This window comes from Galeopterus variegatus, unplaced genomic scaffold (genome assembly GCF_000696425.1).
Source record: "Galeopterus variegatus unplaced genomic scaffold, G_variegatus-3.0.2 Scaffold2019, whole genome shotgun sequence".
Taxonomy (NCBI): domain Eukaryota; kingdom Metazoa; phylum Chordata; class Mammalia; order Dermoptera; family Cynocephalidae; genus Galeopterus; species Galeopterus variegatus.
Genome location: NW_007728130.1, coordinates 232,024 through 257,710, shown reverse-complemented (window position 1 = coordinate 257,710; position 25,687 = coordinate 232,024). Strand labels below are relative to the sequence as shown.

Sequence of the window (25,687 nt, the reverse complement as noted above, 5' to 3'; positions counted from 1 at the left end):
TTATTATATTATTATATCTACATAAAATAACATCATAAGCATTTCTGGTTGCCAGTAGAAGTTGTTTTACATCATCTATTATTCATGGGTTTAATAACTTTATGAAATGTTTGTTATTATTTGAAAGAAAAACAAACTATGGTATACAGTTTTCTCATTAAATATGGCTGTTTGATCAGTATCATCTACATCTTTATTTTCCAAAATTCCACAAAAATATAACAAGAAGAATAAGGGGTTAACTGGTTAACTCAGTTGTTTAGTGCATGGCGTTCTAACACTAAGGTCAAAGGTTCAGATCCCTGTACCAGGCCAGCCACCAAAACAAACAAACAAAAAACAAATACATTTCAGCGCTGTCCATTAGCTCTCTTGGTTACAGCTTGGTATTGGTAACACCAAGATCAAGGGTTCGGATCCCTGTACTGGCCAGCCACGAAAAAAAAAAAAAAAAAAATACGGAGCTGGCCAGTTAGCTCAGTTAGTTAGAGGGTGGTGTTATAATACCAAGGTCAAGGGTTCAAATCCCCTTACCAGCCAGCTGCCAAAAAATAAAAATAAAAAAGAATGGGGAAAACTGTTTAAAAAAAAGACATAAACATTCTGAATCAAAGAATAGAATATAGAAGCATGAAAAAAATTTTAAAGATAAAAATAGCAAAATGAAGCAACAACTAGGTGCCTAAGAGGAGGGAGTCCCCAAAGAGGTAAAGGCCAAGTGACTTTTTTCCAGGACCCAGAGAGAGAGGTCCCAGACTTGGAAATACCAGGCACCATTAGGTGAGGTTGAGTGGGAGAGGTGCAGGGGACAGGCATTAGTCTAAATATAGAATGGGTTGAAAGTCTGGATATGGAGCAGTGACTACCAACCCTGCCCACCGCTCCAGGGTTACTCATCTTAAGTAATTTAGGAGAAGTGGCTTCCATTACGGAGACAACAGACATAGAGGAGGACAGCTATGACAAGAAAAGACGAACAAGCCTTACTCCAAAATATGAACAGATGTTCACCAGACACGTGAGGATAACAGGATAGCATCCAAATGAAAGACAAAGACCAAAACAACAAGAAAAAAGAAAAAACTTGCTTGGAAAGGAAACAATGCAGGGGATAGAAGAATTAAAATACAAACACACACACACCCCTAATATTAAGACCCTCAGAAAAGAGAGAAGATATTGCATCCATAAAATAAGAAAGAAAGCTATGATTGGAAAAAAAAAAAAAAACCCTAGTATTTAGGGCATTTTTGGAAATAAAAATATGAGAACCATAATATGAGAAAAAGTCAATAGAAGGGGGTGGTAGGCAGAATTATGGTTCCCAGGAAGCTTCCACACCCTGATCCCTGACACCATGAATTTGTTGTCTTATGTGACAAAGGGATTTTGCAGATGTAATTAAGTCTACTAATTAGTTGATCTTAAAACAGAAAGGTAGTACCTAAAAGTGAAAACTGGGCTGGCTCAGTTGATTAGAGCGTGATGCCGATAACACCAAGATCTAGGATTTGATCTCTGTACTGGCTAGCTGCCAAAAAAATAAATAAATAAAACGAAATAAAGTGAAAACAAAGACTATGGAGATGATGCTATTAAAGAAATTATATATTCCCAGAACTGGAGCATAAATTATTTAATCAAAATTGCCCACCAAGTTTCCCAGAGCAAAATTCACACTAAGATCTCAATAGGGTTAAGAGATCTTGGAAGCTCCCAGAGAGATCATAACTAACCTACAAAGAATCACAAATGAGAATGGTATCTTATTTCTTAAAAGCAACACTGGACACTGGAATACAGGAAAGCAATGTTTTCAAATTATTAGAGAAAAATTATCTTTATTTTATTTTATTTTTTATTTTCATTTTTTAAATTTTTTTTATTTATCAATATACAATGTAGAACATTTTCGTGTCCCTTTACCAATCCCTTTTCCTCCCTCCTCTCCCCCTCCTCCCCTATTTTTATTTTAAAATTCAATATCTAGCCAAACTACCAAGTGTTAGGTAAGGATGATAAAAATGTTTTTAGATAGGCAAGGATTCAGGTTATGTCTGTCTCTCAGGCCCCCAATCTCAGGAAGCTACCAAGGATGTTCTTCAGCAAAACGAGGAAGTAAAACAAGAAACAAGAGATTTGATAAATATGGGATTCAGCACAATAGACAGGATAATGGAGATAACATCCATACATCAAACCAAGAGAGTAAACAACACTGGAGTAGCAGGACAGAGAAACAAAAATTAAAATAAAAGATACCGCTAGATACCCAACTTATACTGCCCAGAATTAGAGAGCTGGATAATACCAAGTGATAGTAGTGATGGAGGGTGAAGGTAGGACAGGCTGTGGAAGCCACTCTAGAAAGCAGTCTGGGTCTACTGACCCAAGTTAAGAAGATGTAAACCTTAAGGTCCAGGAGTTCCATTCTTGGGTATATGACAAAGCAAATCTCACACAGATCCATAAGGGAACCTGCAGGATTTATGTGGGGATAAGGAACTAAAGTCAACCTGGGTGTTTAGCACTGGGAGAGGACATAGGTCAAATTGCATGTTGGATACCTGCCGAAGAGTACCACATAGTAGAAGCATAAGAATAGATGCATACACAGCAATGTAGATGGATCTTAAAAACTGCTAAATGAAAAAGTAAGAAAAAATGATATAGATACAGTTATATCACAATGCATTTACATAAATGGCCTTTTCATTTTTGCATTCACTCTCCTCCTTCAAAACCTTTCTGAACTTAGTTCCCAGGACACAACAACCACCTGGCTTTCCTTCATATTCCTGGCCACTTTTTCATAGTCTTCTGTGGTTGGTGTATTAGTTCATTTCTGTTGCTTATAACAGAAATACCTGAAACTGGGTAATTTGTAGAGAAACAATATATATTGCTTACAGTTTTGGAGGCTGGGAAGTCCAAAGTCCATGGAACACATCTGGTGAGGGCCTTGCCCTGGTGGTGACTACAGTGACTCAGAGTTTCACAGGGCAAATATGGCAGAGCAGAGAGAGCTAACTTCCTCACTGGCTCTCTGTTAAAGCCCACAGAGCCATGCCCATGACCACCATTAAACCATCAGTTGGATTAATCCATTTCCCAGAGCACAGTCCTCACAATCTAACCACCTCTCCAAGGCTCCACCTTTCAATTACCATAATAGGATTTCCCACCCTCAACAGTTACAGAGGGAACAGCCTCAATGAGTTTGGGAGGACATTCAGTCTACAGTAGTTGGTATACCCCAGTCACATGGCTTTAAATCTTACATACGTTGCTGATAACCACTATAGTGTGTGTCCAGGCAGGACTTCCCTTCTAAAGCCAGCCTCATATATTCAACTACCTTCTTCACTTCTCCACTTAGACACTTAGTAGATATTTAAAATTTAACATATCCAAAACTGAGCTCCTGATTTTTCTCCCAAACCAGCTCCTTCTATAGTCTTCCCCATCTCAATTATGGAAGTTTCATGTTTCCAGATGTTCATACCAAAAACCTTGGGGTCATTCTTGCCTCCTCTCTTTCTTATTTTATATCCAGTCTGACAATAAAATCTATCTATCGCATCAAAATATATCCAGAATCCAAACACTTCTTACCAGCTACAATGCTACCATCCTGGTTCAAGACATAAGGCTTATCTGGATTATTGCAATAATCTCCTAATTGGTTTCTCTACTTCTGTTTTCACTCTGCCAGGTATTTAATAAACAGTAGCTCTAACGATCCTGTTAAAAAGCAAACCAGAACATTCATTCCTCTGCTCAAATCCTCCAATCACTTCCATTGCACTCAGAATGAAAGCTGAAGACCATGCTTTTACACACCAACCCTATGCGATTGTGATCTGGCTCCTTTGTATCTGGTTGATCTCATTTTATGACTACTTCCCTCTGGTCCTCTTAGTTCTAGCTCAGGGCCTCCTTGTTACTCCTTAAATGGAACACACCAGGCAAGCTCTCACCTTAGGCCTTTGCACTTCCTATTCCTTATTACTGGAATGTTCTTCCCCAAAGTATCCCTATGTTCCTATGTTTCTCCCTCACTTCCTTTAGCTGTTTACTCAAAAGTCATTTCACACACACACACCCCACCCTGACTCAATATTTCATATTCCCCTTTTTGGCTTCACTTATTTCTTAACATGTTCTCTATATTATTTTATATATATATATGTTATCATCTGTCTTCCATGCTAGAGTGTAAACTCCCACAAGGATTCTTATCTGTTCTCTTCATCATTGTTTTCCTAGAAATTAGAATAGTACTAAGTACACACTTCAGTTTTTGAAGAATAAGTAAAAAATATGTTCACAAGAGACAGTAAATTCGTAAGAACATGCACACATATTAAAACCCACATTAGAAAAAAAAAATACTGCCTATAGAAGGTGGGTTCACCAGAGTGGAGAATGGTAAGAACAGCTCAGGGTGGGGGCTTAGGAGAGATGTGGTGGAAGAGTAAGCAACAAGGGACATGCATATCACAAGGAATGCTAAGGAGGGCGGATATGGTAGGGATTCTGGCCAAAGACGAGCTGGGATTAAATCCCAGTGCCCCGGGAGAGGAAAGTGATGGTACCACATAAGGGCTGGTCAACTGAGGTGAAAAAAGGAGAGTAAGTAGAAAAAGAACTCTGGGAAGCCAGGCAGTAAGTGGACTAAAAAGTGAGGAAGGGAGTGAGTGAAAGAGCTGGAACATTAGGACGTTCTGTTCAGACATTAGTGGTAGGGCCCAGAAAGTGATACCCCAAAGTGAAGGCCTCAGAAGCAGCCTCTAAAGCAAAGTTTTCCTCTGACCTTCTCCTGCCCTCCTGCCCCCTCAGCCTTATGCTCTCCGGAGGCAAGTCGTAGAATCTAGAATCCCTCTCCCCCAAGGTGGGTCATAGATACACTCTAATCTTCCCCTCTGCCTCTCTGTCTTGGAGCTAGCTATAAAGAAATTCTCTGACCTAGCTTGACTGATTGTAAGACCCCCATCATAAGACATCATAAGACCCCCATTCCAGAAAGGGTCCTGCACCATACCCTGGAGAAAGGAATGCTACGCACAGAGGCTGAGAAGAATCTGAACAGACAGGCCTTGCTGAGTTTCCCCACTCAGCAGCATTAAATCATACTTTTCTTGTCCAATTGCATTTCTACATGGCTATGCCTGCTTCACTGCACTTAAGCATAAATATGGACAATTTTTCCTATATTGTTGGGTCTTCATTCTGGAGGCTCCCGTGTCACGTTAAACTATGATCAAATAAAATTTGTTATGCCTTTTCTTCATATTAATCTATGTTTATCAGGTAATTTTTTTTTTTTTTTTTTTTTTTAGAGAACCTTCAGGGGATTGAAGGGGATGTCTTCCCTTGGCCTCTACATTAGTATATGCCTTTTGCAATCAATTTTTGTGATTTGGGGGATAAAACAGCCACGATATGATCCCCACTGGTGTCCACTAACATCAGATTAATACCACTAGAATGGCATGCTAACGTTTGTCAGATCTAGGACTAGCACCATGGCCCAGAAACAACAGCCAAGTGACCGAAAGAAGACAGTCATTTTCCAGCTGATAGTCACCTTTTCAGGTCTACTGCGTTCCCATGTTATACTAGGGAAATTGAGGGTTTGTTAATTCTTAAGTGAAAACACGGCTGGAAAATCGTCAGTTAATCTCACCAGGAGTCTCCCTAGTGAAGACGTGGTAAGACTTTCCCTACTGGAGTCAAACTGCGAGTTATCAGTCAAATTAAAAAGGGGAACGAATTATCTAACACCTGGCCTCAAACTTCACTTTAGTAAAAGTACCAAAACAATATATAAAAAGATTACAGAAAATGCTTATTATATTATCACTTACAAATGGTGTATTGACTATTTATACTAATGGGATACTACAAAAGGGATGTGAGGTGTTTTTATATGTGAGGGCATGTATCTCCTATTTTTCTTTGCTTCTTATGAGAAAAAAATTTCGAAGCTTTTATTAGGCAGTACTTTTCAAGAATTTTGCTTTTTTTTTTTCTTTTCAAGAAATAGTAAGATTTCGAAGATGGAACAATATGAGTGTACTTTTAAAAGCTCATGGAAAGACTCATATTATCTTTCAATTCAATTTTTCCACAAACTCTTTGAAGTACCCTAGTACTAACATGATATCAAGGTACATGAGTGGGGACAGGAGACCAAGGGAATAGAGTGACAAAGACCTTTGAGACCAAGTGGCTGGACACTTTATCATCAAATATTTATGGTTATAGTAGGAGCTGGGACAGAAAGTCTCTGACCCAGTTATCAGAGTCCTCTATAAAGGTGAGGAAGGGTAAGGGGAAAATACTGGAATAATATAAATTTCCAGGGAGCAGAGGTTTTTGCATGAGGGTGACAGAGTAAAGTCCAGATGTGAAAGCGGATAATGGTAACACAGGTGTGGGGAGAGGAAGGAGCCTAGAAGGAGAGCGCTGCACAGAGGAGAGAGAAGGCTGGGGCAGGGGACAAGCTTTGGAAGATTAAGGCCAGGAGAAAGGAGAAATGTCCTGAGAAAAGGCTGAGAGGTATACCTTGCTTTTCTGGTTTCCTGAGTCCAAGCCCCAGGCCTAATCCAAGGGACACAATCACCAACAAAGCAAGAAGAACCTATTACAAAAAAGGCAAAATAACATTTACAATTTTTAAAAATATGAAAAGATACAAAGAACCACCCTCACTCAGTATTCTCTCAAAGTACCCGCAGCATGCTAGTTATGCAGGATACCAGATCCAGCGAGGATAGAGGTATGGTAGTTTACTTAATGCCTGAAAATAAGAAAGAAGGTTTGGGAAGAATTTAAACATGCCACTTAATACAAATCTTCATATTCAAGTACATTCTTCATTCAAATACGAGTTTAACCCCAAATCGAGTAGGAAAACCATGGGAGCCATTTACCTTTGCCCATTTTTCTTTTTTAACTAGGCCTCTGGAGATCATTTATCTAAAAGCATTCCAGCATTCCAAAACTGTGAAATCCTTAACTACCTTATTACTAGGGAGCAGCGTTGTTTCGTGTTTTCTTTCCTACTCTGTCCACCAGAGGATAATGAGGATATTTTACATATGCAAAAATATAGTGTCCAAATAATTAACTGGCAAGTGATCTGCTTTGATCTTCAGCTCATACGAATGATTTAGGGTACTTTGGAAACTGATTGAGCAAAGATTGTTTTTATAATTTATTATCTCTACTGCTGACAAAGCTCTTCAGTATAGCAAACTTTATACCATGATTAGATTAAACTATGATGTTAGGAGAGTTCTTCTTATATCTTTCCCATCTTCTTATATCTTTCACTGCCCTCTTTCACCATCCACAAAGTCCAAAGATAAGGATGGTGGATAATAGGGCTTGAATACTGTAAATTGTAATATGTAGTGGAGAAGATGAAGACTGGAAAGTGAACATAAACAGATGAATCACACCATTAGCATCAGTCCCTTGTCACGGTACTCAGAAGCCCCAGGAAACTCATAGGAGGATTACTACCAACCAACACTGGGAAACTCTTTGTCTTATGGTAAACCTCATGCATCTTAGATTTACAAATCAGTACATTTTAGTTTGCATCTTATCTTTGGTACTTTTGTCATTCAAACTAATGGAAAAATTAACAACACTTAACTGTCCTTAGGATGATTTAAAACTTCGTAATGTTTATCCTTGTCCATGTTTCTTCTTGATTTTGTATTTGTTCCATATATGCATGGCTTGTTCTCTGTGTTATACTGTAAGTTCCTTGAGAGTAATAGATTCATTTTTAATCATTCATAATCATTTACTCTACATATGTAATTCTGAAAAAGCTTCCTGAATGTGGGGTGCACATGTATCTTAAACTGTGTTTTGCTGTGCACAAAATGGGAAGAATACTCTGGACTACACAAATCACTGAGAACCCAACATTTGGTTTTAGCTTGGCTGAATAAAGAGTGCTAGAAATAAAGTAGATACCTTTAAATTTTTTTAATGAAACTTTTCTCAAATTTTGGAAACAGTGGGGTACTTTTGAAAAAATGATTTTAAAATATTGGGCTTCATTATATGCACTAAAAGCCACTAGAAGAATACAAAGAAGGGAAATAAATAATGCACAAGTTTTGCTCCCAAGGATTTAATAACTCCCTGAATTGATAAGATAAATATAATAAATAGCATGAGTGCAATAAAAAGCTTTCTAAAATTCCCAGAAGGATGAAGAACAAATAGAATATATTGAGGGTTTACTTTGTTATAGTCACTGGGCTCAAAGCTCAACTCATTGTTTCATTTATTCCTTGAAACAATGCTGGAGAGACAGGAGTGGTGGTGACATTAACTAATGCAGGGAATTTAAGGCAAAGCTGCAGAAGATAGGTGTGAAAAAATAATGCAATTGGTTTTGGCTTGAGATAGTGGGTGAGGATACAGGAAGCAGGCATTTGAAATTGTGTGAAAAGACTCAGCTAGAGGTGAGAGCTAGTGGCCTGCTTGGAATTGTTCCTTGAAGATATGACTCCAAACTGCAAGAGAAGATTGTCTAAAGAAAAGAGTTTACGAGATTGCTCATTTGTAATGTGCAATAAGAAAAAAGATAAATCAGTCAAGAATGCAGATAAGGAGAAAAGTTGTAAGAATGAGAATTTCATTGTCATTGTGGAAACAAGGGAAGAGAATTATTCAAAATGAGAAAGTATTCAACAATATCCATGTATTATTTGGGCACTCAAACAGAAGGAGGATGGGGGGAAGGATGGATTGCTGAGGGGTTAACTTCAGTTCAGTAAAAAGAAGCCAGAACACAAGGAATTATTGGGTAGTGAGAAAACCCAGGCAGTGGGTAGAGCCCCCCTTTCCCCAAAAGTCTGATGATAAAGGAAAGAGAGTCATAAAATCAAGAAATACTATTTATTTTTTTAGGACAGGGGAGATCTTACCACATAAAAGAGCAAGAAAGAGAAAACAGGGAAAGGAGACTATTTCTAGGAGTGAAGTAAAATAGGATTACATCAATATTGCAGCAAAGAATATAAGATATAATGACTTTCTCACTCTCTGGTCTTAAAATATGCATGCAGTAAAAAAGTGACTTGGGAGGTAACTATAATCATGCAAAAAAAATCATGCATGCTGTAAAGTGCTCTGTCATGGAATCTGACTTTTTAATCAAATATTAATTTGTTGTTACTCAAATTTCTTACTTGTAAAATATGATTAAAAATATTAAGTTGCATTAGAGTTATCATAAGGGGTAAAGCTGAATACAATTGCTTAAAATTTTCCATTTAAATAGCAACACAAACAAATATAAGCAGGGAGTCACACACTTTCAACATTTGTCACAAAGCTAAAAAGACTAAAATTAAGACTGTACTTACAATACAAATAATTTTATATTTCTTAACAGTGCTCTTCTTTACAGGTTCTTCCATTGATAAACTCAACATAGAATCCATTATTCTGGTAGCTGCATAAACCTGTTTTACCAGAAGACAGTAGAACTCCTTTCCTCTGGTCTGGCAAAGAGAAACTGTATGAGCTACATAGCTGTGCCTGACTTTTAAATGTTTGGGAAGATCACAGCTCGTTAGTGATTGGGTAATGGAGAAAGGGGAAGAAGTGTTGTAATAACAATAGTGTCAAAAGACTAAAGTCCATTTCTAGTACATTGTAGACAACTGATCCTTTTCCTCTTATAATTTATCCTAAATACTAATCAAGCTATATGCAACAAGAATAATATGTTAATCAAATTTTAATAAAATCTGGTGATTTATTTTCTTTTAAAATAACCCAAAACAAAAAGCCTGTTATAGAAATTCCAAGGAGTCTCTACATTATATAAACTTCATGTCACATTTGAAAGCCAACATATTAAAAAAAAGAGCTTTGACCATAACAGGAATTCTGAAACTCTACTGAACCAATATAAATTCTTCATTTTTAAGAATTATTAGAGATTAACTTACTAAATTTGGATATTATAATGGAGACATATCTTAGTCCTTCAGGTCCTGGGGTGAGTAAACTTCAAAGAATCTACCTGGGTAATGTACCAGTAAGTATGGTAAAGATTTTGGCACTGCCTAGTCTCTAGTCATATTTTCTGCTATAGCAATTTCCCTAACTGAGCCCAAACTCCAACCTCTTTTGAGTCTCTCAAGTTTTAGAAACTTGTTCCTAACAGTTCACCTGAGCATTGGACACCGGCCAACACACACCCTCCACACAGCTTAGACTTTGGATTAGACACCTAGGTCTGAGCCTACACGTTCTAAGTTACCTAAAGCTTGGAAACCTCCCTATTCTTTTCCCCTTCTACTTCAGAACAATCTGCATTTTCCGGGTTTTTAAAGCTTCACTTTGCATATGCTAATGCTTAATGGTCTAAAAAACTTGCTTTCTGAGAGGCAGTTACCATGACATCTCCCACCAATCCAAGTCATAAACATTTTTCACATTCTGGAGGGTCCCAGTGTCCACAGATTTCTGGGAGCCTTTCTAAAATCACAGAAAACCTACTTGTCGCTGTCTTGGGAAAGCCCAAGAGGCTTGCCAGGATCAACTTCCTTAAGTCTCAGAAACCTGCCTTTCCTGGCCAGCAATAAAGCTTGGGCAGTAGTTAGATAAACCAGACTGTTCCAGAGAAACTAGACACACTGAGGGGGGTGGTGGACATGAGGCGCATACTAGGCTCAGGTCCAACAGCAGGAGGAAGAGAGTCCATCAAGGAAGGGAGACCTCATAAAACCTAATGCAGGGATAGATGGGCAGGTGATCAACTTCAGGGAGGCCAGCCATGAGGAAAAGGTAGAAAAATCTGCAGGGAGATTGACAAGCATGCAAAGCAAGCAGAAAGCTAACCAGGTAGGCAGTTGGTATAGGAAAGCTGGATGCTGGTCCTTGGCAAGTGGAGATCCTATATTGGAGCTGAGTTTAGGACTTGCTGTCTAAGTAAGACTAGTGTCCACAATGCCAAACCAGGTCTGAGAGGCAATGGCACACATGAGGGGACAAGGCAAAATCTCAGCATGGAATATAGGACTCAAGTTGCAGGAACAGAAATATAAGTAAAGTGGCTGAGTTATTAGACATCCAAAGAATGACTATGACAAAGTGGGATCAATGATTGTGGATTGATATCAGGATTTGGCAGTACCTATGTGTGTGAAAAGACCTCTTCAAAATGAAATATGGAAAATCTCATTACTGACCAGGGCAGATGAATATTTATAATCAATTTGGAGATAGAAAACCTGATTTGATGACCCCCGTAGCATTGCAATTGTTTTCTACTGAACGATCAACATTTCTAAGGTTGTCTCTGGGTCCTAGAGGACCACTACTCTCACTTTGCCTCAAGTGCAGAAATCTACCCTAGTAGTGTCAGAATTCTAGGAGCCTTCTCTTGTTCATTTCAAAACTCAGAAATGATTTAATTTCCAAAAATTTCCCAGGCTTTTATAGTTGCTACTTGTTTTTAGTGTCCTTATGAGAGCCTCATATTTATGACTCAAATTCTAGACACGTCTCCAGAAGAGACACACTAAAACCACCATGCTACCTGAGCTCTCCAAGGCCTGGGAGAGAAGCCCCACATGTGCCAGTTCATGAAGTAGAATGTGCAGGCCATGCATTGTCTACTTCTCTGAAACCTTACATGAAGTGCTAATATATGCTTACAAACCAATTGAGAAAATATTACTTACTATCTATGGCCAACTTTCCCCAAGTACATGTATCTAGATTAAAAATATGTAGCTTTTAATGATTAAATGATTTCAAGGTCATACACTAATAATCCAGCTAAAATTTATGGGAATTCCTAAGTTACTTTTATAGGTAGGAAAAGAAAAATGGAAGAAAGAAAAGAAAGAAGGAAAGAAAAAAAAGAAAGGCAGAGAAAGAAAAAGAAAGGAATACTGAATACAAACACTGGGCAAATAACTTCCCTGAGTAAACTCTCACTCCACAGATTAATCTTTTTTAATTGACAAGTATTGATTATACATATTTATGGGATACAAAGTTATATTTTAATACATGCATACAATGTGTGATGATCGAATGAGGGTGATTATGATATTCATCATTGCACAAGTTAATCTTTTAATGCAAGCAAAGTCTGTGACCAATTCAATCAGAAAGGAGTTTTAAAACAAAAGGGGCAGAGGGAGTACTCACCACTGCTGGGGTAATGAAGTGTGCAGCACTAATTCCAGAATTTTGCCCTCCAGGCATAGGAGGCAGTTGAGAGCCTCATGCTTGGCAATAGGTAAAATCGGCACGGATGTCTCTTTGGCCTTTTCCCTCTTGGATTTTTGCCTGATATAGAGGAAAACAAATAAAGGAAGGAATGGGGCAATAAAGAACCTTTAATGACTTCTTATTCTCTTACTAATACTCCACCACCTGCCTTCTGGCCCAAGTATACCTTTCCATTCAATTCTTATTTCATAGCCACTCCTTTTTTTGAAGAATTGATTGAAGGTGAAGGCTGGATATAAAGGAGTCTGGCACTCCCCTGAGAGATAGAAGAGATGTTCTTTGTACAACGCAGACTTTACCAAAATCTCCCTCCCACAAACCAAAAGAATGTTACATGAAAGATAGAGCTTTTATTTATAGAGAATAAACTAAACATCACCATACAACATCACCCAAATGGGTGCTGGGCCACCACTGGCCTTCCAGGTGGCTCGGACCCAATTCATTGTTTGGGGGAGGGCTTATAATATCCTGGTTCATTGCAAACCTGTGGGCAGGCTTCTGTGTAGGAGTTTCTTAAGGGGCAAATCAAAGTCTGAGGGATGGGTGGTATCCTCTTTTTTATTTATTCAATGAGTATTTAAGAGAGTTTATTATGTGCCAAAGGATTGAACAAACTGACCCAAATCCCCACCCTCATAGATCTTACATTCTAGTGGGAGAACACAATCACCAAAAATTAAGAACCATTCTTAGTTTGCCAGCCATACAAAAAATAGATGGCAGGCCATAACTGGCCTGCAAGCTATAGTTTTCCAACAACTGGTCTAAGACACTGGAGGCATTGAGTTGCCACTTACTGAGATGGGGATGGCTTCTAGAAAGAGCAGCTTTGGCAGGGGTGGCAGAGGGAGGAAAAGGGAGGATGGAAGAGTCAGAGTTTGGATAAATCCACTTGGGTTGAGTTGAAGGCAGGTGAGCATAAAAGACCATCACCTGGATGAGTTGCGTGTAGGTGAGGATCAAAGACCATTGCCTCACAGCAGTGGGAAGGACAGCCTCAGTGACAGATTTTTTTTTTAATTATTAATTTTTTTTTCTGGTAGCTAGCCTGTATGGGGATTCAAACCCTTGTGAAAATTATTAATTTGAATTCTTAATTTAATCTTAAACCTGAAAGGTTTAATAGCTATCCGCAAATTTAAGTTTAATGATTTCATAATAAAGAAGAAAAGAAGATCAGGTTTTTTAAAGGTTGTAAATCCCTATACTTGATATTTCTTTCTCAACACCAGACTTCGCTTGTCTTGCTTTTCACCATCCATTTGTCTGATTAAGTAAACCATAAGCAATAGGGAAGTCAGTATGTCTGCTGTATGTGTGTGTGTGTATACACACACACTCATGCCTTTTTATATAAGAAAGGAAGACATTCTTCAGAAAGAATGTTTAAATTTTTTAAGTTTACCAGCAGGAGAGGTGTTTTGTTTTATTTTGTTTTTTAACACAGTATTATAAGGTAATCATGATTCCCTTGAAGAAATATTAGTAGAAGCATTTCTTACCTAGGAAGAACATAATCTTACATTTCAAAATGCATAACTGATATATGGATTCATGTGCCACATATATTCGTGTCCATAAAAAGTATTAAGAGAAGTCTTCTAGATATTTTCAAAATGTCAGGTATTAGGAAAATGTAGTAACTATTATGGCTCTTTGGATTTTGTTTTTACTAAGAATTGTATATCATATATATGTCATTCCTTTTTTTGAGACTTTCAGACATAAAATTACACAATCTGAACTACTGTCCACATTTTATCAAAAGGAAAGAGGGAAGGACAGAAGGAAGAAAGAAAGGGAAGAGGCTTGAATTGAGGAAATTTATATGTAAGTGATAGAGTTTGGATGTATTGTCCCCCCCACAAAACTCATGTGGAAATCTGATCCCCAATGTGCAGTGTTGGGAGCTGTTTGAGTCATGGGGGAGGATCCCTCATAAATGGACTAATGCTCTCCCCAAGGGGTAGGGTTAGTGAGTGAGTTCTCACTCTGTTAGTTCCCATGAGAGCTGGTTGTTTAAAATACCCTGGCACCTCCTCTCTCTCTCTCTCTCTCTTTCTTTCTCTCTCTCTCTCTTGCTTCCTCTCGCCATGTGATCTGCTTGTACCTGCCGCTGCCTGCCACTTTCTGCCATGAGTAGAAGCAGCCTGAGGCCCGTACCAGACACAGCTGTCCCAGAATCGTAAGCCAAATAAACCTCTGTTCTTTATAAATTACCCAGTCTCAGGTATTCTGTTTCAGCAGCACAAAATGGACTAATACAGTGAGTCTGTACGAAATGGAAAGCCAAAATAGGATTTAGAGCCAAAGAGTAACATGATGAAAGACGTGCTTTAGGAATATTTTTCTGGTTCTGGAGAATGGAATGAACCAGAGTAGAAAGAGATGAAGGCAGAGAGGGCAGGTAGATGGAGCTGTCACAGTCCCAGTGAGAGGTGATAGACTTGATCAAGGGTTGGAAACAGAAAACAAGCAATGGGTTTGAGAAATATTATGAAGACAGCACCACTGAGCTCAGAGAATGATTCTAAACCCAAATAACTAGAAAAAGAGTTACGCCATCGGTAGAGAGAGGGACACAGGAGGGGAGGCCAGATTTCTAGAAAGATGATAAGTTAGGTTTTAAACCTAATAAAGTTAAATTATTTACGGAACATGCACTTGAAATGTTCAGCATCAAAAGTGAAGAGAATATTTTCTAGGAAAGAAGTAAATTTTAAAAGTCTATACTTTAGTAAAAAAAGTTTTACTTTATAGTAAATGGCGTAACAAGTCAAATAAACTCTTCCATTCCTCTCAGAAATCCAGTGTTGATACTTAGGCATTATATTAGTTTTAAAGTTCTGAAGGTTACAAGTTCAATACAGATCTCACTGGGTTAAAGTCAAGGTTTCACCAGGGCTGAATTCTGTTCTGGACGCCCTAAGGGAGAATCTGTTTTGTTGCCTTTTCCAGCTTCTGGAAGCCATCCATATTCCTTAGCTAATAGCTCCCATCCTCCATGTTCAAGGCCAGAAACCTTTCATCTCTGACCATTCTTCCTTAGTCAACATCTTCTTCTGACTCTCCTCAGAAGATGGAGGTCCCAGTTCACACAGAGAGAGCAAATTTGCCAATTTGCCCTTCTCTCCTTCTTTCCTTCCTTCTTTCTTTCTTTCTCTCTTTCTTGCCAGTATGGGGCTCCAAACCTTGACCTTGGCATTACAACACCTCATTCTAACCAACTGAACTAACCCGCCAGCCCTCCATGTTTCTGTTCCATTCAAAAGTGACCATCTTCTTTACTAAGTCCACTTGTTGGAGTGAGCAGGACTGAAGCCATGTTGGGACCTAAAGCTGCCTGGGCTATGGGGGGTGAGGGAGATATTTAAAAGGACGGGTTTTTTCTCTCCACTCTTGCTTCCCATCCCCTGACTTTCTTATCTCGCCCGCTAAGAAGGAAAACAAGGCAGAGAAGCTAATTAGTACTTTGCAGAGCTAACAGTTCTTTCTTTGAGACTTGTAGAGTTTTGAGAAACGATCAAGGCCAAATGACTGAAGCTTACCTTGGGCACCAGCCAAGTACACCGGCGCAAATCAGAATCTTGCAGGGTCCTGGGATAACAGCGAAGATGAGAACAGAAACAAAGTGAGGCCTTGGCAAGACCTTGTACCTGACCCACAGAAATGGACCCCTCGTAACTCACGTCTCCTGCTCTCCTGCTTTTCACCTCCCTCATTCCATTCCCTCAACCCTTCCTTTAAAAACCCCTCAATAAATGTAAATTTTTGAGATGGGGTAGCTTACCATCTCCTTCAGCTGAATACATCTGCTTTTCTAACACCAACCATTTGACTTAGTTTTTTTTCTTTCCTTTTCAAGGGGGCCGGCAGCCCAACCTGAGTCTGGTAACACACTGATTCGAGTGCTAATCTCATCCAGAAACACCCTGACAGACACACTCAGAAATAATGTTTTACCACTGATCTGGACATTCCTAAGCCCAGTGAAGCTGACACATTAAATTAGGGCTAGCCATTTAGCTCACTTGCGAGAGCATGGTGCTGGTAACACCACGGTCAAGGGTTGGGATCCCCGTACCAGCCAACCATAAAAAAAAACCCCTCAAAAAACAAAACAATTAATTAATTAATTAACCATCACAGCCACTTTGACCTAGTCCTGGGGAGTGAGCCATTGCACAGGAAAAGTGGAGGGATGTGGGGCAGGAATGCTGGAAGCCAGTTCTTTCTGACTTTTCGAGTGGGAAGTAAAGCAAACCAACATGAGAAGAGTCACTCTAAGAGCTAGAGGGGAAGTCTGTAAATGAAATGAAGATGACTCAAAAGCCTGGAAGAGTCTGATGAGCATCTGTGTCAAGCTTGCTGAGTGACCTGAGTCTATGTATGTAGTTGCATTTACACATACACATATGTACACACACACTAACGTACACACACACTCTGGTGTTAGTCTAGGTTCACTAATTAACTTGGTGCCACTTAACTGTGCATCAAGCCCCTTAATCTCTGAAAGCTTCAGCTTTGCCACCTGCAGAAGAGCCAGTTGCTATGGGAAAGGAAAGTGAGTGTGTTAAGAAATTCAGTGCAGTACCAGACATAGAGTAAGCAACCTCTAATTGGGAGCCCTTGCTCATTTGTGCACTTTTTATGATTCCTTCACCCTCTAAGATGGCTGGGCCCATCAGCAAAGTTCCAATTATTCCAAAGAACCACGATATAAATTAAAAGGAGAGAGAACATCCTTATCTCAGGGATATGACCTTCAGAAGAGAAGTTCAAACTTTTTTTAGTGCGTGGGTAATTAAAGGGAAAATTATCCTGACAGTTATGAGGCTGGAAATGATATTTATTGGGGAGTCTTTCTGAGTAACTGTATAAAGGAACATCATCTAACCAGCTCAGTGTTTGTGAGAGTGGAGAGTGGGGGCAGATGCAGGGAGGCTGTGTAATGAGTATTGTGTGATATGGCAGAGTTAAGAATTTAAATTTTGACCAAAAAGAGGTCTGGCCTTTGCCCTTGATTTCTGAGAGGACATCCTTGGGATGTCATGCCTGATAGAAGTGTTTTGGTATGTATCAGAGCCTTGGGTCACTTTAAATAGTCTAACAATGTGATTTTGTGTTTGGACGGAGTGGTTGGAGGGTGTTGGGTCATGAGGTACCAGCTCAACTTCTGGAGGGGCTAGGGACTGAGCTTAGCTGCTTGGGTAGTGAACCATGCCTACATGACTGAGCCCCAATAAAGTCTCTGGCCACCAAGGCTCAGGTAAGCTTCCCTAACATATATATCCTATTGCTTCTGTTCTCTCGAGAACCCTGATTAATATAGTTGCATTCCATAAAACCAGTGTACACTGATCCCTTAGCCAATGGGATTTTTATGGTCTTAACCAATGGAATTTCTGTTTCAGAACCCAGTTTACTCTCTCTCCACACTTCCTTTTCAATCTCAATATTATTTCATTTATTTATTTATTCATTCATTCATTTTAAACATATCTATTAAGCTCCTACCATGTGTCAAGGATCATACTAGAATTTGGAATAGAAAACATAATGATACAGAAGATGCCCTTAAGTTGCTCACATGCTAATGGCACATGCTGAGTTTTTCCCAACTCTCTAGGCCCATCCTCCAAATGCCCGAACCTGCTTCACCTCCATCTTCAGCATCCAGGTTTCCAGCTTCCCATTTTTGTTGCTATACCTTATTCCTTAGGAAGGTAGGTAGATCCTCTGGCCCTCAAATCCGGGCCAGTATTTCCTCTAAACCAAACATTATTTAATTTTTTCTGTCTTTCTCATGGCTTGCTCCATTATTTATAAGCCCAAACAATTATCCCATTAGCTGCTGACTCAATCTACTCATCCCAGCTTTCAGGACCCTCAAAGTCTGAGAGGGGTGTTTCCTGCCCTCACTCTCCAGGGTGAGGCAGAACCAACTACTACATTGGTAATGCAAGCAGCTCTAACAATGACCCAAACATACCAGTATTTTCCACAGGGCTCTAAGTGCTCTCACTTGGTTTCAGTCCTACTAGTCACCTCTGCCTCCTTTCTGCCTTTGCTTGTTTTCTGAAACTACTGACTCAGCTCCTAGTCCCAGGACTGAGCCTTCACTTTGAACCAATGTAATTGCACTGCTTGGTGTTAGCACACTTCCTTGGATGCAGGTTCCAGGTAATTCTTTCTAATGAAGCCTTGGTCATTTTTTAGGAAATCTAGGACAGTTAATATGCTACTCATTCAAGCATATTTCCAACTAGTCCTTTCCTTGTATGCTCTTTTATGATTTAGTGAACATTGTAGTGGTTTGATATTTTCTGCTGAGGAAATTACATACCATTTTATAATAATACCCTAATTGGAACATGGTGTTACAACACCAAGATCAAGGGGTTCCGATTTCTATACCAGACAGCTGCAAAAAAAAAAAAGAAAAAAACCACCAAAAAAACCAAAAAACCAAAACCAAGCTAAGGACTTATGGGAATATTTGAACTGAAGTGACTGACCTTTGGTTATGGCATAACAGAATTAACAGAGCCAATCTTTCTTGGCACTAAGGATTGGTTTGGAGGAATACACCTATCTTATTCAGATATTTGCTGGCTTTATTATTATTATTTTGCAAATGTGGTTTGTTTCTTTATTCTTATACTTATTGTTTTATTTTCAATAATTTTTTTAAATTTTGAAATAATTACAAACAAAAAACAAATGACATAAAAGTTGGAAGTGTCAGTGCAAAGAAGACTTTTTCCCCTGAACTATTTTAAAGCTAAGTTGCTAACCTGGTCTCACCTCTTCTCCAAGTACTGCAGTGTGTACATATTCTGTAAATAAGGGCATTTTCCTACAAAACCATCAAAGTCAGGGAATTACCACTGATACCTATCTACCACCTAATCCCCAGATCCCACTCAGACTTCATGAATTGTCCTTTAGAGTAAAAAGATATTTTCAATGTGATGTTTTGCATTTAGTTGACATGGAACAGTTCATTCCGGGAGTTTCTCAGTCAGTCCTTGACTTTCTTGACTTTGACACTTTTCAGTGTTCCAGATCAGTTGTTTTGTAGAATGTCCTTCAATGTTTTGTTTTTATACTTCCTCATGATTAGATTCAGGTTACGCCACTTTGGCAGAAAAATAACAGAAGCCATGCTGTGTTTTTCTCATCACATCCTACTAGAATGGTGCAGTTTTTCCCATTACTGAGGAAGTTCACTTTGATCATGTGATTGAGGTGGTGGCTGCCAGGCTTCCCCACTGTGAAGTAACTTTTTGTCCTTTTGTTATTAATAAGTATTGTCTATGGAGTTACATCAAAGTCATGTAAATATCTCATTTTTCACCAAAATTTCATTTTATTCATCTATTTATTTACAGCTTTATGGATTCATGATTTACTATTTTATTCAGTGGGTTGTAATCCATTATTGTCATTATTTTGATTTTCATATTGTCCCTGATTTGGCCAGTGAGAAAGCCTTCCAGCTCCTCATTGTTATTTAAGAATTTTCTTGCTTTCTGGTAAAATAAGATGCTTCATGCTCATCTTGTACCTTCCCTGCCGCAGGTCTGTGATCAGGCATTATGCCAAAGATCCCTGTCTCCTTTAAGTAGAGAATGGTATTTATTAGCTCAGTTGGTTAGAGCACAGCCTTGTAACACCAAGTTCAAGGGTTCGGATCCCCTTACAGGCCAGCTGCCAAAAAAAAAAAAAAAAGTAGAAAATGTTACTTAGATCTGAGCTCAAGGTGTGATCATCGAGGTGCTGCTGCTCCTAAGCCCTATGCATTGCCAGAGCTAGAGGATATATTTATGAGTGTGTGTATATATGTATGTGTGTTTGTGTATGTGTGTGTGCACACATTTATATCTATCTATATTTATTCCACAACTTAATATCAAAACTTCCAATTTCCCACTTCTCTCACAGTATGAAACCTGAATCTCATGAACTTACTATTTTTGCTTATTTGATCAACTTCACTCTACGTAACCAGCCTCTGAGCTTTGCCACTACTCCCTCTCATGTATGGATGCCCACCTCATCCCACTCAGGTACCCACAACCTCTGCCTGGCTGCCCCCCACACAGAAGCCCTCCTCACAGTTGCCACCGTCCCAGTAGGTCTGAAGGACAGAGCATCAAGCCAAAGAAGATTATTTACAAGACTTAAATCTAGTGGAATTTGCCCTTCTAGGTTTCAGACTTGTTTGGGACAAGTGACTCCTTTTTTCCTTTCAATTTCCTTTTTTTGGAATGGGAATGCCTATCCTATGCCCATCCTACCGTTGCATTTTGGAAGCAGATAACTTGTTATCTGGTTTCACAGGTCCACAGCTGGAAAGAAATTTTGTCTCAGGATAAACCATACCTTGAGTTTCACCCATACCTGATTTAGATAACATTTACATAAAATTTTGGACTTAAGTGATGCTAGAAGGGGTTAAGACTTTTGGGGTTATTGGGATGAGGGTAAATGTATCTTGCATGTGAGAAGGACAGGAATTTAGGGGGCCAGAGGGTGGAGTGGTTGGGCTAAATTGTGTCTCCTCCAAAATTCTTATGTTGTCCCCTTACTGGCCAGCCACCAAAAACAAAAACAAAAATAAAAACAAAATTCATATCTTGAAGTTTTAACTTATATTAGAATGTGAATGTATTTGTAAATAGAATCTTTAAGGAGATAATTAAGTTAAAATGAGGTCATTAGCATGGGCTCTAATGCAATATGATTGGTGTCCTTATAAGAAAAGGAAATTAGGACACAGACACCCAAAAGGAAGACCATGCAAAAATACAAGGAGAAAACGGCCCTCTATAAGCCAAGAAGTGAGGTCTCAAAAGAAACGACCCTATTGATTCCATGATCTCAGACTTCTAGACTCCAGGATTGTGAGAAGTAAATTTCTGTTATTTAAGCCACCCAGTCTGTGATACTTTGTTATGGCAGCCCTAGCAAATTAATAATATACTAAGCCTAACTCTTGAAGCCATTCTCACAGCAGGAAATTTGAATTTTTTCATCTCAGATTTTAGTAGCTATTGTGTGGTCAACAATGACATACAGTGGTTGTATGTACATATTGCAGTGGTTTGGAAACTAAGCTCCTGCCAGGCCAAAGACTTGTATGGCAGATCCATAAACGGGGAGTCATCAGCTTATGGCCCACCAGCTACAAGGAAGCAACACATGCTAAACACAACCCCAAGAGAAGTTATAGGGCCTTTGGAGGCCTATGACTCCCACCAGCAATTTTCTTTATGAGTTAAAGAAAGTTGATCATCCAAAAGACCTAACAGATGTGCTGGGGTTTGGTGATGATAGTGGCATATGAACAAAAATGCATAATTTCAATAAAATATTAACAAATAGAATCCAGCAATATATAAAAATGATAATATGTTATAACCAAGTAGCATTTATCCCATGTAAAGAAAGTTGGTTCATTATTCAAAAACCAATCAATTGAATTCATCACATTAACAAAGTAAAAGAGAAAAATCATATAACTCTCTCAACAGAGGCAGAGAAAGCATTTGACAAAATTCAACAGCTATTCAGGATAAAAACAGTAAACTAGGAATAGAAAGGAATTTCCTCAACATGATAAACAGCATCAGTGAAATGATAAAGGGAATTAATGAAAAACCTACAGCTGACATCATACTTAATGTTGAAAGGCTGTGTTTTCCCCCTAAGATCAGGAACAAGGTAAGGATGCATTCTCTCCTCTTCTAATTAACATTGTACTACTGAAAGTCCTAGCCTGTATAACAGAGCATGAAACAGAAACAAAAGACGTACAGATCGGAAAGGAAGACGTAGAACTGTCTCATTTGCAGATGACAATGATTGTGTACGTAGATAATTCTAAGGGATCTACAAAACGCTACTAGCACTAATAAGTGAATTTACCAAGGTCACAAGATAAAAAGTCAGTATACAAAAATCAATTCTATTTCTAGATGCTAACAAAAGACAGTCAGAAAATAGAACTTTTTATTTATTTTATTTTATTTTTTTTAAAAGATGACCGGTAAGGGGATCTTAACCCTTGATTTGGTGTTGTCAGCTCCACGCTCAGCCAGTGAGCTAACCGGCCATCCCTACATGGGATCCGAACCCGGGGCCTTGGTGTTATCAGCACCGCACTCTCCCGAGTGAGCCACCGGGCCGGCCCGAAAATAGAACTTTTTAAATGCTATTTGAAATAGCATCCAAAAAACCCATAAAATACGTAGGAATAAATTTGTTTTGCTTTGTTTTTGTTTTTTTTTTTTTTGTGGCTGGCCAGTATGGGGATCTGAACTCTTGATCTTGGTGACTTAGGAATAAATTTAACAAAAGATATGCAAGACAAACAAAATATTGCCATGAAGAATAAAATAAGACTTAAATAAATGGAGACATCTACCACATTAGTAGATTGAAAGACTCAATATTGTTTAGGTATCAATTATCCCCCAAATTGCTTTATATATTTAATTCAATTCCAATAAAAATCCCAGGGGTTTTTTTTGTTTGTTTTTCTTTTTTTGGTCAGAATTGACAAGCTGGTTCTGAAATTTACATGGAAATGCAAAGGACCAAGCGCAGAAAAAATAAGCTTGAAAAAAATAAACTTGGAGACCTTTTACTATTTCAAGACTTGCTAATAAGCTATGGCACTTGAGACAACATGATACTGGAATAAGGATAGACAAATAGAACAATAGAACAGAAGAGAAAGTCCAAGAATAAACCCACACTAATCAAAGCCATTCAATGGAGAAAGGAAGGTTGTTTCAACAAACAAATGGTGCTGGAATGGATGGATGAGACTTGAGGTATGCCACATCCTGTGGCAAAGTTCCTCTCTAGGTGTAAATCTGTGAAACCAGATAACAAGTTATGTGCTTCCGAAATGCAATGGTGGGACGGGCATAGGATAGACATTCCAACCCAAAAGAGGAAAGGGGTCAAAGGTCCCAAGCACGTCTGAAACTTAGCAGGGCGATAATCTTTGGCTCGACACTCTATCCTTTGGGTCCACCAGGGTCGTGGCCCCAGACCCTCAGCCCTGAGCAGCTGCCCCAACCCCTCTGGAACAGAAGAGGAGGCAGCTTCCTGCTCCACTCCCCTGTCCACAAAAATTAATTCAAATGGATCATGGACCTAAGCATCAAAGATAAAACTATAAAGTTTCTAAAGTTTCTAGAAGAAAATATTGAAGGAAAGCTTAGGATACACAAAGATTTCTAAACCACTAACCATAAAATTTACAAATTAATAAACTGGACTTTATCAAAATTAAAAATTTCTACTAATGAAAGACACCATTTAAAAAATTAAAAAGCAAGCCAAGAAAGGAAGAAAATATTCACCATATATATCTGATAAAAGACGTGTATACAGAATACAAATAAGAATACGAGAAATTGCCTGATTAATAACAAGCAAAAGACTTGAACAGACCCTTCACAAAAGACATCTGAATAGCCTATAAGATGTACATTAAAAGATATTCACCATCATTAGTCATGAGGAAAATGCAAATTAAAACCACTGTGAGATACCACTACACACTCATTAGAATGGCTATAAGTAAAAGGATTAAACGTTAAAAGATTAACACTAAATGTTGAACAAGGATTTAGAACAATTGAAAATCTCATACATTAATAGTGTGAGTATAAAATGTTAAAAAGAAAAAAATGAGAACTGCTTGGCAATTTCATAAAAAGTTATATGTGTACTTACCATATAACCCAAAAATTGTCTCCAAGGTATCTACCCAATGGAAAAGAAAACATATGTCCATAGGAGGACTTGTTTGAGAATGTTCATTGCAACTTTATTCATAATAGTTGAAAACCGAAAATAACCTAAATATACACAGTGATATATGTGTAACTTAAATATATACAGGTGAATCCATAAATAATGTTTAGTATATTCATACAGTAGAATACTATTCAGCAAGAATGCACGTGGATGAATCTCAAAATATAATGCGTGAAAGAAGCTAGACACGAAAGAGTACATATTGTGTGATTCCAATCATATAAATATCAAGAACATGTAAAACTAATGGTTATATAATTAAAATAGTGTGTGCCTCTTGGGGATGGGTGGTGGGATTGGCTGCAAAGGAGCACCAGGAACTTTCTGAAGTGATAGAAATATTCCACATCTTGACTGATGTGTTAGTTAAACAAGTGTGAACATTTGTCAAAAGGCATGGATCTATACATTTTAAATTTATGTATTTTTTATAAATAAATTATACACTAATAAAAGTAAGCACGGAGAAACACATTAAGAATTGGAAATATAGTCAATTTTTATACAGCGCGTGGAGAATTAGCAAGCATAATTGACATAATAATTTGTATTTTGTTATGGAAAAAAATATGTAATTCTTTCCTGACCATTTTATCTTTTCAACTACACAAGCCCTGGGCAATATTAAGATTAGCTGGCACTTAGGGCCAGCCTGTGGCTCACTTGGGAGAGCGTGGTGCTGACAACACCAAGCCAAGGGTTAAGATCCCCTTACCGGTCATCTTTTAAAATAAAATAAAATAAAAATAAAAAAGATTAGCTGGCACTTAGGGCCAGCCTGTGGCTCACTTGGGAGAGCGTGGTGCTGACAACACCAAGCCAAGGGTTAAGATCCCCTTACCGGTCATCTTTTAAAATAAAATAAAATAAAAATAAAAAAGATTAGCTGGCACTTGCTGAGAATACACTGATTTGGACAACATGGAGAGCAAGCACAGAAATCTGCCAGGTAGTAGGTGAAAACTGTTTTAGAACTAAAATCCGATGAAGAAAATCCACAATATTATAATCTGTTAAGCATACAGAAAAGAACAATAGGTTGTTAGGGTATTGGATTTTAATAATTCTGGATCTGTCACCCTTCCAGCCCACTCCTATCGCCACCGCAGAAGTTACAAGTATTCAATAATTGGTAAGTACTATCTTTAGATTATGATAACCAAAACCTGTAGATAATATGTGATGACTCTAATCGTCAGGAATGATGCATTCATTCATTCGGTTTTCTCAACTTTCATTGAAAGCCGGCTATGTGTCGACTATAAGGCATGGTCCCTGTAATCAAGAACAGTGTGGTTTCCGATGATGGACATTTGGGCTGATTCCAGTCAGGCAGTGAAAAAGAAATACCACATGTTTTCACTTATTGGAGGGAGCTAAAGGTGAATGAATCAACTCACACACATACATACACACACACACACACACACACACTCTCACACACACTCACACAAAAACAAACAGCAACAACAACATCAACAACAACAAAAAAAAAAAACGGGGGGGGGGGGGGGGGGAAGAAATAAAAACCACAACTTTTTTTTTGAAA

The 25,687-nt window shown here is 38.4% G+C and overlaps 1 protein-coding gene across 1 annotated transcript in view; it reads right to left on the bottom strand.

Annotated features, from left to right (window-relative positions):
• The window catches only part of ENPP3 (ectonucleotide pyrophosphatase/phosphodiesterase 3), a 91,083-nt gene extending 71,186 nt beyond the window's left edge, over nucleotides 1–19,897 (bottom strand). The window contains exons 1-4 of the mRNA XM_008580109.1: nucleotides 19,868–19,897; nucleotides 16,740–16,846; nucleotides 15,843–15,891; nucleotides 6,571–6,646 (exon numbers count right to left, since the gene is read on the bottom strand). Of these exons, the coding sequence (XP_008578331.1) occupies nucleotides 6,571–6,646; nucleotides 15,843–15,891; nucleotides 16,740–16,846; nucleotides 19,868–19,897 (262 nt within the window). The remainder of the gene's footprint in view (nucleotides 1–6,570; nucleotides 6,647–15,842; nucleotides 15,892–16,739; nucleotides 16,847–19,867) is intronic.
• Nucleotides 19,898–25,687: the final 5,790 nt, after the last annotated feature.